The sequence below is a fragment of the Micromys minutus genome (genome assembly GCF_963924665.1).
Source record: "Micromys minutus genome assembly, chromosome: 4".
NCBI lineage: Eukaryota > Metazoa > Chordata > Mammalia > Rodentia > Muridae > Micromys > Micromys minutus.
This window is the reverse complement of record NC_137973.1, coordinates 61,845,130-61,865,184: the sequence shown is the minus strand read 5'-3', so window position 1 is coordinate 61,865,184 and position 20,055 is coordinate 61,845,130. Positions and strand designations below refer to the sequence as shown.

At 41.9% G+C, this 20,055-nt stretch overlaps 1 protein-coding gene across 1 annotated transcript in view; it reads left to right on the top strand.

Moving 5' to 3' along the window:
• ENPEP (glutamyl aminopeptidase) overlaps positions 1–20,055 on the top strand; it is a 67,667-nt gene that overhangs the window by 17,700 nt on the left and 29,912 nt on the right. The window contains exons 4-10 of the mRNA XM_080916061.1: positions 4,929–5,049; positions 7,423–7,577; positions 8,214–8,327; positions 12,202–12,336; positions 14,205–14,270; positions 18,435–18,500; positions 18,633–18,784. Coding sequence (XP_080772187.1) covers positions 4,929–5,049; positions 7,423–7,577; positions 8,214–8,327; positions 12,202–12,336; positions 14,205–14,270; positions 18,435–18,500; positions 18,633–18,784 — 809 coding nt within the window. The remainder of the gene's footprint in view (positions 1–4,928; positions 5,050–7,422; positions 7,578–8,213; positions 8,328–12,201; positions 12,337–14,204; positions 14,271–18,434; positions 18,501–18,632; positions 18,785–20,055) is intronic.

Genomic DNA, 20,055 nt, shown 5'->3' with positions numbered 1-20,055 from the left:
AACTCTGTGCTCTATTTGGTTCCTGGCTTTCTGAAGTTATTTCTGGAAGCTTTTCTAAATGATGTGCCTGTGAATTGAATGACTTGACTTTCATGTTCATTGTGTGGATACCAAGAACTTATTATTTTGCATCTCAAAAGCACAAGGTTCACTTCCTGCTTTCCCCTAATTCTCTATTGCTCTTAAAAGCAATGTGGACACCACCTTGTGCTGTCATTCACACTGAAGGAAGTGAAGATAAAGCATCACCAAGGTTGATAACTGAATGCATTATTCACGATAGTGATTCTGGCAATGAGACCCAGAAGTTGGATGTATCAAACACTGTGGAAATGTTATCTTATTTGATCCAGCCATCTCTCTGTTAAGTAATACTGTTGCTTTCTCAATTGTGTAGCTAGGAGGACTGAAGTCTTCACTGGTGGAGAAAAGAGACAGGGTGATGATGGTGTAGAGAGAACTGAACTTGTGCCGAACTCTGCTGTCTTGTGCCTTGCACTTTGCCTTAGTTACTTCTCCACTGCTGTGATAACACATACTAGCCAAGGTCACTTACAAAAGGAAGTGTTTAATTGGGTCTACAGTTCCAGAGTAACAGACCATGATGGCTGAGTGAAAACAGCAACGAAGACCTTTTATCTCCATCTGCAAGCATGAGGCAGAGAAAACACTGGGGATAATGGACATTTTAATGAAAAGGCCACCCCCAGTGCACACTTCCTCCAAAAAGGCTACACTTCCTCATCCTTCCCAAACAGTTCCACTGAACACCACGTATTCAAACATATGATGGGACCCAGTCTCATTCCAACCACTACACACTAAATCCCCTTTGAACTCTCAAATTATAAATAAATACTATAGGTCTTTGGGGATGGTTTTACATTAAAAATTACATGTTTAGATTTGTATAAAGGCAATTCTTTTTTAAAATTCTGATGCATTGATACACGTCATGAAACCTGGGGCAGTACCTGATAAACAATGCATGTAGATATAGATGTGTGTGTGTGTGTGTGTGTGTGTGTGTGTGTGTGTGTGCAACATGAAAAATGAAAGATATGAAAACTCACTTATCAGTTCAGATCTGGTAACATTATCAAACTAGTTAATTTAGACAAATAAGATGCTTCTGCTTTCTAGAGCTGTTAGAATTTCTAATAGTAAATAAGAGGTGGTGGAAACAGGATCCTTGTAAGAGTTCCAGTAAAATGATCAGCAGTTTCATAAAATATGCCATTCTATTTGTAGCTGTTCAAAATTCATAGATCTGCCAAGTAACATGAGAAGCTCCCTGCAGGAGAAGAGCCTCCGGTGAGGCTCATAAGTAAATGTTGGGGAGGATTGGACAAGTTTGGAGTTTGGAAACAAATAGAAAATGGGGGGAAAGGATGGTATAAAGACTCTTTAAGTGGTTCATAGTTGGTCTGTCAGGATAGTCAAGGCTAACAAAGAGACTAGAGACACTGCAATATGCCTCCTTTATGGGGCTGGAGAACTGGCACAGCAGCTAAGAGCATTTGTCTCTCTAGAGGAGGACCCATGTTCAATTCTCAGTACCCACATGGTTGCTCACCATCACCTGTAGCTAAGGAATCTTTCTGATACTCCTTCTGGCCTGCTCAGGTACACACATGATGCTAAGACATGTGTACAGTTGAAACACTCATGCACATGAAGTACAATAAATGAACCTTTACAGAACTACACCTGCTTTATAACAGGGCTCAGTGTGGTAAGAGGAAAACTACTGGGAAAAGGCCATAGATGTATCATGGTCTCAAAAAAAGAATCAATTTACAGTGGAGTTTATGAAGTCCAGCTATGCAATAAATACAGTGCTCTTTGGAGGTACAGTGAGTCCCCTGTCATGTGGTATGTTTCAGAAATGTAATTTCTTCAGGGTATATATCCTCCTTTAGATATCTAGATTAGAAAACAAATACCTAACAGTTAGGCTCTTGGATCCTCACATTTACAGATAAAGTTTATAAACCTCACACTTAGCAATTAGTAAACTCATTGACTATTGAAGGCTGATATGCCTTGAAGATGTGGAGGGAAAGGCATTATTTCTGAGCAGCTAGTCACAAAGTGAAGAATGATCATCTCAGCAAAGCCGGTGTGTGAACTAGAAGGAAGATCATCATTAGTAAAAGTGATGTCGAGTCAAGGGAATGTTCTTCCAGACTCAAGTGCTGAGGTCCAGCAGAAACCAGAGAAAGGTTAACCTCTGCTAGGCTATGAGGAAGGAGAGGGATACAGGAATGGCACATGGTGTGCCACTGTCAGTGAGCTGGGCAGCAGAGCAGGAGCGAGGGCATCTGCAGAGGGGCAGTCTTTCTAAACCCATCACAGGCATTCTGTAGTTGAAAGGACACTACCTCTATATTTTGGAGGCTTCAGATGGCAGACAGTGTTGGCATGGAGGTAGATTCTTCTATGTCAAAATGTGTTCCTGACATCCAGCAGATAGAGTACACTTATGGATATGCTTTGGTTAATGGTGAAAATCTCCAGAACTCTTTAGACTTTTAATTGTCAATAGGGATGGCAGAACCAGTCCAAGGGTGCTATTTTGTGATTCCTTAGCTCATTGACCGAATCTGTGTCTGGAAAATATGACCTATGGGGATTGTCTGGAAAGGTCCTAGGTGATGAGCAATTAGTAGCTGGCTGGGTACAGACAGTACACACTCCTGTGTAGGGATGTGAGTTGGGGCATTTCCTCAAAAAACTGATGAGGGAGGAAGAAAGGAATGTCGATAGCCATCTTTACTGTTCTTATCATCAACAGAAATGTGGAGAAAGAAAAAAAATGTGCCCAATACCGTTACAGAGCATGCTTGGGCGAAGTCTGTGTGAGTTGGGGACACAGCTCCGGGGAAGTATAGGGGAGTACATAAGCCCTGGATTCAGTAAAGGGAACCCATCTTCTGTGGGTAATAGGAAAGCAGTAGCAGAAAGATCCCAGAGACTTTCTCTTCCCCACGGCTGCACCTAAAGCAGAGGATTCACTATCTGGCTTCCCCTTTTTTTCAGCTTGGCTTCCCACTCCAAACAGGCAGCATAAAGTAAGGAGGGGTGCGGGGAAGGGGGAGGGTGGATGGCTGGGCAGTGTCAAGAGAGTGAGTGTCACACTAACCTGTGAACAGGTGAAAGGTTTTGAACCTTTCTGCTGACAGTGGGGCAGTGCCACATCACCATGCTGGCTTTGATCTTTCATGGCAAGTCACCATTGTTCTGTTCAGGGGCTTCCAGCTGGGTCCTTAGGTTCAGTGATCACTTGGAGAAGATCTGTCATTGCTCAACAATGGTAGGAGAGGGCGGTAGAAATGGATCCTCTCTCCTGGCAAGTAAAGGGGCTCAGTGAATGTTGGGAGGGCCACTGCCTGAGGCGGGAGTTCCTTTCAGATTTATGAAAAAGGGGTGATGGGGAGAATATTAGCCAAGATGGGGAGTAGTTGGTCAGCACTGGTCATTGAAGGAACATTCTTCCACTATTTGCCCTTTCTATTGCAGGATCTCCCCAGAGTTCTCTTCTCAGAAACAGGCCGGGGGTGTATGCTCCAATGAGTTATCATTGTAGTAATGTAATGGGAACAGGAAGTGAGTAGGTGTTCTCTCTGTCTCTCTGTCTCTGTCTGTCTCTGTCTCTGTATCTCTCTCTCTCTCTCTCTCTCTCTCTCTCTCTCTCTGTGTGTGTGTGTGTGTGTGTGTGTGTGTGTGTGTGTGTGTGGCATTCTTCTGATCTTGAATCATCTGGTCTAGTTGGGTCAACAGTCTTGAAGTTACTAAAATGACTGAATCTCACCATTGCTGGAGGATTTTGGATCAGGACCATACCTCACATGACTTTCTCACAAATGTAGCAGACTGTAGTCTAAACCACTTTTCCCTCTTCCACACACTGGAAATCTCTAAACAATCAGAAGGTTCCTCAGCACAGATTCTAGCATCCAGGCACAACATCTATTCATCAGCTTAGAAGGATTCTTAATACTTTTTAATAAAGTCATGTATGATTAGAGTTGGAACAAAAATCTGCACTCAGTTTGGTTTGTAAATTAGGTCATGGAGACAAAAAATAATAGGTCGGCAACTCAGAGAGAGAACGGTTCTTACTCACTCCCTCTTGGGAAAACTTTGAGTCATTGTATTTTAGGCTCTGAGAGTGAAACGGAAAAATGGCTGGGGCCATTTAGAAATGCAGAGGAGAATGCCACAAGGGAAAACATGTAGTCAAAAGCATCTTCACTGAGAAGAGGGAAATGAGTTTGTTTTCTCCCAAGGAGCTGTGTACACAAGACAAGCCAGTAGGTACAAGGAAGGGTGAACAGACACACGGGGTCGTAGACACCAAAAAGACAATGCAAGGGCTGGAGTGCGTTTATTTTCAGTTTTTAAAATGTGATTTATTTTTATTTTATATGCGTTGATGCTTTGCCTACATGTATGTCTGTGTGAGGGTGTCAGATCTCCTGGGACTGGAGTCACAGACAGTTGTGAGCTGCCACGTGGCTGCTGAGAATTTAACCTGGGTCCTCTGGAAGAGCAGTCAGTGGTCTTAACTGCTGAGCCGTCTCTCCAGCCCCAGGCAATACAAATTTTTAAAAGGCGATAATACCTTTTAATACCTCACATGCTACCAGGCTTTGGTAGCAAACTTATCCAATGGTTTACAGGCCAAGCACTAAGCTGTTTTCCCCACTAATGTCACACACACAGTTACATTGTAATGACCCTCTTTACCCAAGTCTTAGAGCCCTGAAGTGATTTGTGCAGGGCCACACAAAGCAGGCTGGCGATTCAAAGTCGGACCCCAAAGGCCGCCCACGTTCGGTTACATCATTCCGCTCTGCAGTTTGTGGGTATGTGCGTTATTAGATGAAGACTTATCTCTCTGATTGTCTGTGCTTTGTTAATAGCTCACTGTTTACGTCCAGCCCAACCAAAAGCAAACAGCAGAGTACGCGGCAAACATAACCAAAGCTGTGTTTGACTACTTTGAAGAATACTTTGCGATGGAGTATTCTCTTCCTAAACTGGGTGAGAAAATACTTTTAACTCCTCATTTCAAGTTGCCTTTGGGTTTGCTTTTGTTTTGTTTTGTCTTTTTTTTTTTTTTTAAGCCTAAGTTACCCTAGTGTGTAATTATATTTTCTATTAATTACTGGTCACCTGTGAGTCTTTTTAGCTTGTGCCTGTACTTCCTGTCTGATGTTAGCTACAGGCTCAAAGATCCATGCCAGAGTCCCTCAAAAACAATAGTCCTTCTCTGCTCTGTTATGATGAAGATCTAATCTTTGATTTGGAAAGCCACTCAGCAGAGCTTTCTTACGGTGGGGCCAAAACAGCCACCTACATCATTTGATTTTAAAATCAGGACTCCTCCAATGGTTTGCATGCGTGGCCTTCCTAAGGAAGTTGGAAAACAGTAAGGGTCAGTGATGTTGTAAGAGGCCCATGTGCTTCCACCCGACCCTTGTTGTGCAAGACTTTGCAGCCCTGAAAATGAAATACTGAAGCTCCTTCCAGAGTTTTCTTTTCTTCAATGTGGAGAGAAATACATTTTTTGTTGTTGTTGTTTTGTAAAATACAAGCAAAGCCATATTCCAAATGTATGGACATCAACAGCACAAGCAAGCTTGAGTGAATGGTTTGAACAAAGTTGTAACTGTAAGACCCTTGGAGACACTTGTAAGGAAAACATGAAGAGAACCAACAGACTGCCTGGGCTGGAGAGGTACCAGCTTTAATCCCAGAATTTGGGAGGCAGAAGCAAGTGGATCTGAGTTCAAGGCCAGCCTAGTCTATGGAGGGAGTTCCAGGATAGCCCGGGCTACACAGAGAATCTTTGCCTTGGAGAAAGAGAGAGACAGAGGCACACAGAGAGATAAAGATAGTGAGAGACAGAGAATCCAACGAAAACACACATAGATACAAAGAAACACAGAGAAAAGAACCAAGAATCCACTTCCTGGTCTAGGACCTTGTGTCTTCCACCTTAATAAATGCTGTGGAAGACACAAGGCACAAAGGCTCTGTTTGTACAGCCCCCTCCCCCCACACATCATTTTCATTTGAATGGCCTTTATCAATTATGAGCTGACATAGAAAGGCAGTAGCTTTTTACCAGAGCCAGAAGGAAAATTCAGGATGTTTCAGGAACCCGAGGCAGAGTCCATTGTCTTTATCTCACTCCATGTGACCACAGTGACCTCAGATGCAGAACTCACACCAGTTCCTCTCCTCCTCCTCTTCCCTCCCCTCCCCATCTGCTTTCCTATGCATCTTCGACACTTTCAGAATTAGCTGTATGATAGAGCCTTTGGAAATGATGTCCTCGCTTATAAAAAGAAGGTAATTGAATTGACATTAATTAATTATAATGCCTGTGTTCACTAGATTGCTTTCATTTGCTCAAAGATGCACGTAAATTATACTTTCCAACATGGTGAAAAACGTTGCCTACAGTGTAATACTTTTCCAGGCTTTAGGGAGGTATATATTGCTTTATACAGATCTTTAAGAAATTTTATTTTAACCAGAAAGGCCCCTTTCTTACATGTTAGAATGAAATTTCACTTATTTAAAATTTTGGGCCTTATTTAAATTATAGTAATAAAATTACACCCAGGTTATAGATCATGAGCTGGGGAAGCTGTTATTTCCCACCCACCAATGTTTTTCCTGTTTGCAGTTTTAATGTGGAAGTCAGTACTCAACACTGACTCTCTTTATTGGATGTTATGTCTAAAATCCAGAGAAAGTAAAGACAGAAATTTCTGTGACCTGGATAAATGAAATAGAGAGAGAAACTGGTCAATTCCATGTCCCACTAACTTGTTTAAAATATAAAAGAAGATGGCAAAGGGAAAAGATAGGAGAAGAGGACATTAGATTGGCAGAGAGTCAAACTGTCCTTAAATTGCTCATCACTGGAGGGGGGTGGAGTTTCTAGGTCTGTGTCCTTGACACGCAAGCTGTCTCTACAAACTCACAAGCTTTTCCTTCTCAGTTCTCAATTAAAGATTTCATTCCTTTTTTCCCCTCCAAACTGATGCTGTTTAAAACCAAGATCATAAATAAGGGCTGGAGAAAACTAATAAAAATGAAGTATTGTATAGAGAAGAAAAGACATAAAAACCACACAGGCTTCGAATAAAAGAGCAGTCATGTAATCCTTAAGAAAAAAGAGGGTAGGGAAGGATGACACATTGCCGTCTGGAGGCTGCAAGAGCTTCTCCGTGGGAACGTTGAGTGCATTAGGACCGAATGTTTGCACAAATGATTCCTGCTTCTCACTCTGAAGCATTATTTTTAGCCTTTAAAAAAGTCAACCAAAGAACTTAATTTGGTAAGAAACTCTGTGAACAAGTGGAAAGAATGTGTTTCTCACCGGACTGTCTTTTTCCATAGATAAAATTGCTATTCCAGATTTTGGCACCGGCGCCATGGAAAACTGGGGACTTGTCACTTACCGAGAAACAAACCTGCTTTTTGACCCCCAGCTGTCGGCCTCATCCAACCAGCAGAGAGTGGCCAGCGTGGTTGCCCATGAACTTGTGCACCAGGTAGAGAGAAGGCCCTGAAGCAAGTCTACTTGCTTTTTAAAACTGGTCTCTCTCCACAGCATAATACAAAGTGTGGATGACCGAAGAAGTAAAACAGACCAACTCAGAACATCCCACGTGAAAGCCAGGCTAAGTGTTAACTAGTGTTTAACTGCACAGAAACTTCCCAGTGGTTCTCAACCTGGGTGTTGCCGTCCTGTGGGTGTCAAACGACCCTTTCACAAGGGTCGCCTAAGACCATCAGGAAACACAGATATGTGTGTTATGATTCGTAGCAGTAGAAAAATTAGAGTCACAAAGTAGCAACAAAAATAACTTTATGATTGAGGGTCTCTATAACCCATGGAACTGGATTAAAGAGCTCAGCATTAGGAAGGCTGAGAACCATGGCTTTAGAGTGTTCTGTGTCTAATAAAAACACAAGAGAGTTTCCTATAACTCCATATATTTCTTAAAATATGGGAACAGACTGGACAATTTAACATTCCTCAAATCAAGATAAAGTATGAAGTACATGTCATGGTACGACGCTGACTGATTCTGTGTCAGTTCCGAATCCATGCCGTGAAGTTTCCTACGCCACTCGCTACCATGAGAATAAACACTTAATTACTTCCTCCTGGCTTCTTATTTCAGTGGTTTGGAAATATCGTGACCATGGACTGGTGGGACGACTTGTGGCTAAATGAAGGATTTGCTTCGTTCTTCGAGTTCATGGGAGTAAATCACGCAGAAAAGGACTGGGAGATGGTGAGTCCTAAACACAAACCCTCTGAATCTGTTTTCTTCCTGGAAACCCGACTGAAGCCTCTGACAATGGTCTATGATCAGGGTCACATGCAATGGCAGTCTTGGATATCCATTGTGAGAGTAGACTTCTCCTGAGCTGTTCTTTGCCAAGAGCCTTTACCAGATTGTCACTGAGTGAGTAAGGAGCCACAGACAAACCCCTGTAAGGATGGGGAGTCAGGGGAGAAATTATAGCAGACACCCGCCTTGCATTTCTGTGAAGTAGAGTATCAGCTCTTCTAAAGTCTCATTTTATAAGCTCTTTGACTTGAGCAGGAAGGTGTTGAAGAGTCAGGTGCGAGCTCACGCCCCAAATACACCACCTCTTAGATTCACAGTAGGAAGCGTGGCCATGAGCAAGGCGCTCCATTTTCTCTGGGTCACGTCTCCCTTTAATGTCCAGCGAGAGCATTGTTCTGTATCAAGTAAGCTTCCAGGTTCCAAAGTGTGGGCACAGTGAACATTCTCAGTGTGCCCTTAGTGGACCTGGAACAAAAATTCCCAGGAATGCCACAGAACTTTCTTTAGGAAAATTAAGCCTTTTCTGTTTGTACTTAGATCATGTACGTATTCGTCTCTGGATGCATACGGTGCACACATGTTCACTCCATACCTCTGCATGCCTTTCTCCATCTAGATGGAGATTGTGGTGAAGTGTGTAGAATGCTGCCCTCTGCTGGACCAACTGTTTTTGACACTGAGTAACAACTCTGCATAACTTTAAAAAGAGGTGGATACTTGCAACCCCATAGGAAGAACAGCAATATTAACCAGCCAGACCCTCCAGAGCTTCCAGGGACTAAACCACCAACCAAAGAGTACACATGGAGGGACCCATGGCTCTAGCTGCATATGTAGCAGAGGTTGGCCTTATCAGGCATCAATGGGAGGAGAGGCCCTTGGTCCTGTGAAGACTCAATGCCCCAGTGTAGGGGAATGCCAGGGCAGGGAGGTGGGAGGGGGTGGGTGGGTGTGGGGGAGCACCCTCATAGGGGTGGGGGGGGAATGGGATAGGGGTTTCTGTAGGAGAAACCAGGAAAGAGGATTGTGTAAATACATTTGAAATGTAAATAAAGAAAATATCCAATAAAAGAAAAGAAAAAGGAAACCATGCAATACTAGTATCAAGACATTAAAAATGCACTTGATAACTTTATTTTAAAAAAAAAGAAAAGAAAAGGTGGACATAAGAGCTAACCCCTCCGGTGTGGTAAAGGAGAACAATGAAACATAGGTTCAGTCTCCCACGTGATCTGATAAATAACAAGGCTGCTCAATTTGGAGTAAGTTTTATTTTTCTCTGACTTCTAAAAGTATTTTTAAATGACCTCTAAACTCCACTGTCTTCTAAGTGCCACAGAAAGGCTACTAAAAGGCGAATTTAAAAACAAAGAAAAACACCATCCAACAGAAGTTTAACTTCCTTTGGGCTCAAAAGCCTATAACTGTTTTTCTTTTTCATCTTTAAAAAGTTTTTTTTCCCTACCTCCTGCCTCTTCCCTTCATCTACCTGCTGCCCCCACGTTCCTGTACAATTTTATGTCCTTACAGAAACAAACAACAAACAAATTAAAAACAAAAACAAAAATACTCAGGTACAGGGCCAGCTACTGGAACCAGTAGCCATTCCAGAGTCACATTGCTGAAGAAAAGTGGACCCATAGCAGCTCCTCCACTGGGGGTGGGACATCATAACCTCTCCTCCACCCAAGCTGGGAGTTTCTTTGGCTTAATCTTATACAGGTAGTCACAGCTGCTGATGTTGTAAATCCCTCCACCCCACCCCCTTCTTGAATGCACAGAGATCTGCCTACCTCTGCCTCCAGAGTGCTAGGCTTAAAGGCATATGGCACTGAACCTGGCTCTTGAAAAGCCCTGTCTTTTACATTAAATACTTGTATTTCCCTAACCTTTGAAAGATGAGGAAACTACTCTGTAAAGTTGATTCTTTAAACATTTAATTTACACCAGGGGTTTTCCACCCTAGAACTATTAACATTGAGGGCGATGCTTTGTTTCATGAGCACCAGCCCATTCCTGTCACACTATCTGCTGCTAACACCCCTGTCCCAGCTATGACAACAGCTAGGAACAGAGGTAAAAATAAGTAAGTAAAAACCTCCAGTTGCCAATCATCATTACAGTAAACACTGAAGTCATCATAATTTTTAAAAATAAATTACACAACGGGCAAACTATTTTCTCTCCTTTTTTTTTTTTATTAAAGTACTTTGGTGACCTCCCTATATCAAACATATATTACATTGTAACATTTGAGCTTCGGTTCATATTCCAATTTTGCTGTTTCAAAACACTGGTTAAGCCCAGCTTGGTTGTAAACACCAGTAAACCCTGCTCTTGGGAGACTAAGGCAACAGGGTCAAGAGTTCAAGGCTAGCTTGAGATACTTAATGAGACCCTGACTTGGAAGACCAATGGCTATGGATGTAACTCGGTGATAGAGTATTTTGCTAGCATGGACAAAGTCCTAGGCTCAGTTCTCAGGACCAGGGTGGTGGTGGTGGTGGTGGTGGTGGTGGTGGTGGTGGTGGTGGTGTGTGTGTGTGTGTGTGTGTGTGTGTGTGTGTGTGAAATTAGTGTATTCTAGAATTCATCGCTTACTTTTTGAAATCTCAGTGGGATGTGATCAGGTAATATGCCTGTGATTTGCCCCTCCCTTCTTTCCATTCATTCATCTTGTATTTAGCTAAGAGCAGAAGACCAGGTCATTTATTAAAAACATTTATTTAGTCCTCACAAAGCTGGAGTCAGATAAATAAGCTAGGAAGAAAGCCCCCTGAACAGTGCTGTAATTAAGTTCATCAGTGACAACTCTTTGAAGAAGATAACAACACCTCCCAATGGTGTGAGAGCCAGGCTGTATTCAGAAAAACAGGGGTTTTTCTTCTCACCTAAACCTATAATATACAAACCAAACCAATGAACCCATACAGCCATCCTTCACCCACAGGGCCTTGTCTATTATGAAGGGCAACCAAGACACTGGACAATATAAGTTAATATAACAAGTCTCCCTTTTGGGAATATTTTAAGTTAGTAGAAGAAATAAAGTTTTGATTTTTTTAAAAATTAGGACTAGTTTAAAAGGGTTAGTTTTCATATTGTATTTAGCTAAGAGCAGAAGACCTTCTTCTTCCATATGCATCAAAAACAAAAACAATGACAGACAATTTGTTGAGTTCCCCTGGGGTACCAGGTACTATATATCAAGTGCTACACTCGAGCTGGAGTTTGAGTCCTGTGCACAAGCCCAAAGAGGAGGGGCTCTCACTGCTAGTGACAGAGGGAACTGGTTTAAATCATGTATCAACAAAACAGAAAGCCTCTGCTCTCAGCCAAGGAAGGCCAAACATACCACGAGAATCACAGCCACCCTACTTGACTGAGAAAACCTACAGCCAAATAACAATTGATCACTAGAACTGAAGAATGAGCCGTATGATCCTTGAAACGTTTCTTAGAAACTGTTCACGTTCCAAGGACAAGTAACCGGAAACAACACCTTTGGCCAGTTGACTCTGTACCTCGGTCAATGTTTATGATGACCCCGAGAGGTGGCATCATCCCCATTACACGGACAAGAAAACTTGAGACATCGGGCCAGTTTAAAGTGCAGAGCAGTAAGAATTACCGAGCAAGGACCAGAAGGGGTTAGAGAAGTTGATCACACAGGATTCACTTGAAGACCTAGAGACCTCGTCACGTAATCTGAGTCATTGCCATTTCTCTTCTCACCATTTGGAATACATAGACTATTATAAGCTAGAGAGACATCTGGGTTAGTGCTACCTTTCTCTGTTTTCTGCCATTTCAGCTCAGTCAGGTGCTGCTAGAAGATGTGTTACCAGTGCAAGAGGACGACTCCCTGATGTCGTCACATCCAGTGGTTGTCACAGTGTCTACACCAGCTGAAATAACGTCTGTGTTTGATGGAATATCATACAGCAAGGTAGGGGATACACAGCATTGGTTTTGAACACCATTTTATTGACAGACTTTTGGTCAACAAATTTTGATTTTTAAAAAAGGTTAGATTTTGCTGTCAGGGATGGAAAACAGGTGAGAACACAGCTGAGGGCTAAATATTAAAAAGGTGTTATTTTTCAGGTGACTGACTCAAGGTTGATCATTAATACAGGTTAATTGTCCATTTTTTCACTTCTGTGTAAAGCAACTTTATTCTAATAATTCAGCAATTATACTTTAAACATCCAATTTAATTTCTTTTTTCTTTTAAGATTTATTTTATTTTATGTATATGAGTACACTGTAGCTGTCTTCAGACACACCAGAAGAGGGCATCAGATTTAATTATAGATGGTTGTGAGATCACAAAAAATGTTTAGAACAAACGTTCAAATGCAGCTTGGTTGGAGGAGAAATCTTCATCCATTTTGTATGTGTGTGTGTGTGTGTGTGTGTGTGTGTGTGTGTGTGTATGTGTGTTTGAGTGGAGGGAGAGGGGGTAGGGAGGGAGGGGACAGAGAGAGAGAGAGAGAGAGAGGGAGGGAGGGAGGGAGGGAGGGAGGGAGGGAGGGAGGGAGAGAGAGAGAGAGAGAGAGAGAGAGAGAGAGAGAGAAGAGAGAGAGAGAAGAGAGAGGGGAGGCAGAGGTGGTTGTGTTTGCATTTTGTGGGCAAAGCATTTTAGCCACTAAAACTGGATGAGATGCTGCTAAGAATCTACAGCCCGAGCTTCTGTGACATTCTCACGACACTTCTTACAACACCTCTGCCACACGTGTTCACTACTTACACTAATATACTCTAAATCTTTACGTGTAGCTTCGTCTCTTGGTCCCTCACGAATCGGCCATTGTATTAAGTTATTGAAAAGCTACCGTTACAGTGGATGAACCCTGACATGGTTGCATTTATAATTATGAAAATGATATTTATCAAAATCAGCCGAAGTGAAAACAGTTACCATGGGAAGCCGATGCCACAATTTTCAGCGTTTTCTCTCATCCCTGTTTTCTCTTTCACCCCCATGGTGTCTTTTCAGCCAGAAATAAATATGTTTCTAAGCCTTACTCTTACTGTGTCCAAATGCAATTTAAAATACTTGGGAAACTGTAGCAAAAATGACTAAGTGGGAAGGCAATATATTCATGTTTACTAATTAAAAACTGATATAAAAATCTTGCAAGTAACATGTCTTATATTAACTGACATGGAAGAAGTTGTAAATCAGAGCATGCCTCAAATTCTTGAGATGTATAAAACAAAATGAACCAAACTACATTTGATATAAAATGGTTTTGAGCCTACATTACCTATCTAGACACACTATACTATTTAGGGAAATATTTTCTATTTCCTTTAAAAAATATACTCATTGTTTCTTATGTGGACACATACTTAATAATTTGCCAAAATGTCACCTTGAATTAGTACTTCAGCTGTGAGGACCATTTTTGTTTCTTTCATTAACAAAGCGCCACCTGCTGGCTAACTTGGGGAAGTGCAATAAGCATTTACTCTGAGCAATTTTTTCTTTACCACTTAGATATTTAGAAACACATACATGTAACATGAAAGGGGTTCTCTCTCTCTCTCTCTCCCTCTTTACCTCTCTCCCTCTCTCTCTCTCTCTCTCTCTCTCTCTCTCTCTCTCTCTCTCTCTCTCTCTCTCTCTCTTTCTCTCTCTGTGTGTGTGTGTGTATGTGTTTGTTTGTTTTACCCTAAATCATAGCACAATAACCAATAACTGTAATTCATCAGAAACACTGGAATACACTCATGAAATGTTGCAGTAATGCTCAGTGATACTGTTCCTTGCAGTCTCATTAATTAATTGGCCTCTTTCTTTTATCCTAGGGAGCTTCTATTCTGAGAATGCTTCAAGACTGGATAACACCAGAGAAATTCCAGAAAGGGTGCCAGGTAGGATTGATTTGTTTTTGGCAGTAATAAAAGTAAACTATATTATTTGTGTCTGACAGTAGCAGCTGGCTAATTGAGGAAAATTGCTTTTTTACTTTCCCTGAATGTGGACAGATAAGCAAGAGATAAAAGTGTGATAAAAGATAAAGGGTGACTTTATATCAAGTTAAGGTTCTGCCTTGTTTATCTGTAATGGTCATTTACCAGAAATGTCCCAGGAGATTCCATTGAATTACTTAGTGATGCTGGATACTCTTTACATATGAGGATACTTTTTACATGTGTGGATATTCTCTACATGGCTGGGGCTGCAATGAGAAGATAGCCTAGACCAGGTGGCTTAAACAAAAGAAACTGATTTCCCACAACACTAGTAGAGTCCAGGGTCAAGGTACTGCATTTCAGTTGAGGGTCCTTTTATCCTGTGGACAGCCCCATCATGAGGCACAGGGGACAGATGTTCCTGTATCTTTTGTAAGAGCATGGGTGTCACCGTGAAGTTCCTTCCTCATGACCTCTTGCCAACCGGAATGCCCTCCCAAGGATTCATGGCCATCAAGGATGAATTTAGGGACACAGTTCATGGCAGCATGAGACAGAGACATTTAAACCTGTCTCTACTGGTGTCTCCACACAGAACGTCTAAGGCCTTTTCCTTACTATTGATTTGGAAAATCTTTAATATAAACCATCATATTCTTATAAAGCCGGTGGATATGGATACCGCGGTCCCTTTGGAAAGATACATGAGAATTATATTTTCTGATGTTCTGCACACACCCTATGTTGACATGACACGTCAGTGGACACTCCATTTTTGTTCTAGAATGTCCTCTGCCAGTCATCTCAGCACTGGTGCCGTCTTCTCTTTATTGAAGTTACTATAATGTGTCCTATAACTGCCCATCTTCTGGTTGGGCTCATTTCAACCTGGACATAGGGTCACATCCCAGCTGCTTCTCTTCCCTCTCCAGCTTCCATTGTGATAACACGGGGATTTGTGATAACACAGCCCACAGAGCACACATTTTTACACAGACTACCAGTTCTCTATCATGCTGTTTTTCAGAACCATGCCACTACAGGACCATGCCACCGCCACCCCCATAGCTCTCCTGGTGCCATGTCTTTGTAGGTGGCACTTTGTTAATGCTTTGCTATCTTAAAAGGCAGTGGTCCCGATGTTGAGCAAATAGTAGAATGCCTATGTGCCTATTGAAACACAAGAAGAGTAGAATATTTAGGGTACATGCAAAGATACTTTGCTCATTACTGAAATGCCCTGTGGGGATGTGTGGCGCAGGAGCCATGAACTTGTGTGACTCCCGATGAGGTTCAAGCTCAGTTCTCACCATTGCTTTAGTGTGAGCGTCTTTGTGGAGGCCCCGTCTCTCAAGTCCTTCAGTACCTACGGATTTTCACATGCTTGTTGACTGAATGTCTACAATGCAGTGTTGAACCCATAAGAAAATAATAAAAATACCTGGGCACGATGAGCCCTTTAATCCAGCATTCGGGAGGCAGAGGCAGGTGTATCTGTGAGTTCAAGGCCAGCCTGATCTACATAGTAATTTCAGGTCAGCTAGGGCTACACAGTGAGACCCTAGTTAAAACTTTTTAAAAAATTAAAAAGAAAGAGAAAAAAAACTTGCTTTAAAAACTTATTATATCTCTAGTTGCATAGTTTTCATTTTAACCTCTGCTAAGACATTCTTCGTACCTTAAGAGCTGACTTTAAATTAATTGCTCCTTCATATTAACTTTTGTAGAGAACTGTCAAAAAAAGTCCTTAAAAGTAAACAGCTGAGCGAACCATTTAATAACTGCTCAGACCATTCAATCAATTCTCAGTCTTCCTTAACTTAACGTATTGTCATTAACTTAAAAAGTCTCACCTGAGACTAATATTTCTTAAGTTTACAACATTCTGTAACCATGACTACAAATGATCCTATAAATTTAACCTGTCTCAATGGCGAACGGGCAATGTTTTATACAATTAAAGTAGTATGGAGAGAATTTACTTATAGAAATTTATAGAAAAATAGGATTTTATTGGGGGGAAAAAGCACATTTTCTTTTTTCAGTTTTCAAGCCTGAACTGTTATTTTCAGGTATCAGTGTAGCTCCCAGATCAGCTGTGTCACAAAGACTTTCCTTTACAAATTCTAGCTTTCTACCCGGACTGATTCTCCATTAGGAAAAGTGGCCATTGCAGAAGTTGGGTAGACCAGTTGTCTCCTTTTCTGCATTCATTCATTCATTCATTCATTCATTCATTCCACCAAGTACAGTGTCACACAACAAAATGATGTTACTCACTGTAAGACTCATGGACCACAACTATGTACTGTAAAAGTGCACTAGATGGTGAGACATTAGTAACAGGATACCATTGTGAGGAATGTATCAATATTCTCTTGTCCTATTAGTACTGACCTGGAAAAAGATGCATGGCTGAGCTGGGACGGTCTTTTCCTTCTAGGACACTGACTGCACACACTGTCCATGTTCCTTTTGTACTCAACAGTACTAACAAGGGAGCTCTGGGCGAGCTTGTCATGTGATTCAGACTTGAAAGCTGATGTGATGGTGAGAAGGGGAAAAAGAGAATTTCTTAGTATAGACTATTATGAAGCACTGATCTAGGCAAAAACAAAAGTGGTGCTATTTAGTACTGTTTATATAAATTTCAATCTGGCCTCCAGTTCATGAGAAACATTAAACTGCAATGAATAATAATGATAATAATAATAATAATAATAATAATAATAATAATAATAATAATGAGAAGAAGAAGAAAGAAGAGAAGCCAAACCAATGCCCACACATTTATCCAGCATTGGGACTCTTGCTAACCAGTCTCAGACGCACATCTCTTCCTCCAAGGACACAGGCATTTGGCCAGGGCCATTTCTTTCATCTCAAAAACAAGAGCATTATATTAAGTAATATTTAAGGTCTTATCCAGTTTCAAGATGGCTTGCCTATTTCTCTGTTGAAAATTTTGTAAGTGTATAAAATTTTTTTTAAAAAACAGGATAGACACAAGGCCAGCCTAGACTACATAGGGAAATCTGTATCAAAAATAAATAAAAAACAGTAACAAAGCACCCACTGAACAAATGAACTCCTCCAAGATGCATTTTATGAAGGCACTGTTCCCTAGAAGATGGCATTAACCTGTAGTTACAGTTTGGGTTTGTATTATACACCAAGAGTCTGAAATGAAGACTAGAAACACACTTCTGCCTTCCCTTGCCTGCCCTCTGGTGGTAGTGTTGAGAAGTGACTTAACCAAAAGAATTAACACGGGAGCAGGATTCCAAGCCAGCCTCAGCCCTGTTGGAGGTGTTCTGGGATTCCAAGTTTGTTTTATTTCTAAGTGTCCAAAACAAGGAAGAATCTAGAAGATAATGTGACCTAGATATAGTACCTCCTGAAACATTAAAGCAAGTTAGAGATGAAATGTTACATTCAAAGTTACACACTGCGAACACTTGAAAAATGTGATTTCTAGGTAAGATTTCCACATACTGAATAGCACAGGTCTAACAAAGCCACAGGAGGGAGAGAGCAGGAACACTGGAAAGTCTCCGGAAGACCAACACCCCTCCCCCCAGCAATGACCGGGTTTAGAAAAGACTGAGATAGCTCCCTGGTGGCATGTCCCAATGTTTCTGGAATTCCCACGCAGAGTCCTCGTGAGCAGACCGTCCAGTGGGGCCGCTTTCTATTTAAAAGATTTATATTTTAAAAGTATCTGAAGAGTAAAGACTGGCTCTCCAACACGAGTAATTTCTCCCTCCCATTTTTATCACTATTGAGAAAACTACGTGTGCGCTCATTTCCTTAGCTCGGCAGATTCGATCCACTACCGTCTAAGTTCAAGCACTGAAGAAGTGTCCACCTTTAAGATGGCTGGAAAATGGAAAGAATACTTAATAATATGAAAAACCAAACGGCACTGAAAGATCAGTGTCTGGTGTTTTACTGCAAGAAAGCCATGGCTGTTACTTATATGATGTGTGTGTGTGTGTGTGTGTGTGTGTGTGTGTGTGTGTGTGTTATCATGTCATGGAAACAACATGTAGGAGGTCTGGGTGAGGCTGCGGAGGTGCAAGGAGACCCAAGGATGGATTTTAAAACACTCATCTTTTACAGATTTACCTGAAAAAATTCCAGTTCAAGAATGCAAAAACCTCAGACTTTTGGGAATCTCTGGAAGAGGTAAGGAAGGCAATATCCTCAAACATTTCTTTGTCCAACTTAAAAATGATTTACATTTTAGTATCACTATTTTTTTTTAAAAATTTTCCCTTATTTATAAATTCATAGAGCTCCATTGTCCCCCAATGACAGGCAAGTAATCAACCAGTGAAAGAAGTAATGGACACCTGGACTAGCCAGATGGGCTATCCTGTGGTCACCGTGAGCGGAAAGCAGAACATCATCCAGAAACGCTTTCTGTTGGACTCCAAAGCTGATCCTTCCCACCCACCATCACCGCTTAGGTAATTAATGATGTCCCACTTAAAAGAACAGTAGAAATTATTCACCAGAACGACTGTTCACATGCTTGGGTCCTGCTATCTTGGTGTGACTGGTATGTGAGAGTATAAAGGTAAGGCCTTAAGGCAACAGAGTGTTCAGAGCTAGCCAAGTGACTGAGCAGATGCGTGCGTCCATCTTCTACGGAGACACGAAAAGATAGACGAATGGAAGCAGCGAAAGAAACCAAGCTGGGATGGCGTCGAACATAAGTGGGTGGAGCTATAGGCCCCATGGAATGCTGGGAGAAAGGCGGAAGAAGAAATCGTGGTCCAAAGGGAACAGGAAAAGATGCTGACAGATAATGACAGAGCCTCCCTGTCCCTAGACAGGCTCTGCACTCACAGTGCACAGGGAACAAGGACGAGTACAGAGGAGCCGTGAGAAATGAAGCTGGAAATGGGTCGCATAATGAGTCCAGACTGTGTCATTTGGACCTTCCTCTCCCCTTCGTTCCCATTCATCACTCTTGCCCTCACTACGGAGAACTCTCAGAAGTCTGGCAGTGACAGCAGGCAGGAATCCAGATGGCTTGTTTCCCGAAAAAAAAAAAAAAAAAAAAAAGACGAAAGCAGTAGAGGACAGCCGAAGACTTCCACAGTGGAGGCTCCGGAGCAAACGCATCCTTGCAAGGAGGGTGGGCTCGGCCTTCTCTAAGACCTGCTCACGGGAGGTTATTTCCAAAACCTGTCTACCCCCCTCTACAGAAGAGATCGCATCCAAAGCCCCCAAGAATAATCAACTTGGCCCGAGATATGATTCAGCTGGTAATACATTTGCCACATGAGTGTGAGAGCCTGAGTTTGCATCCCTAGAATCCCTGCGAGGCCAGATAGAGCAGCATGCACTGGGAACCCCAGTACTCCTATGGCAAGAAGCTTAGTGGCTTCAGGACACTCCCCAGAATCCTCAGCTGGCCTGCATACACGAAAGTGGAATAGAGAGACCTTGTCTCATATAAGGTGGATGGTAAGGACCAGGAACTCGGTTTAACTTCTCACCTCCAAACAAGCTCCATGGCATGCATATGAAGTATTCGGAGATTTTTTTTTTTTAAGTCATTGGGCTTATCCTTCCAGAGACACAGTGCCTTACAAAGGCAAATTGAGAAGACAGAAGAAAAGACTAAAATTTTTCACCGAAGTGAATTTGGGAGAAATTCCCCAAAAGTATAAAACTGACTCAACAAGATGGTAAATACCAAGAAGGCAAGCTTCGATGCCTAGTGCCCAAC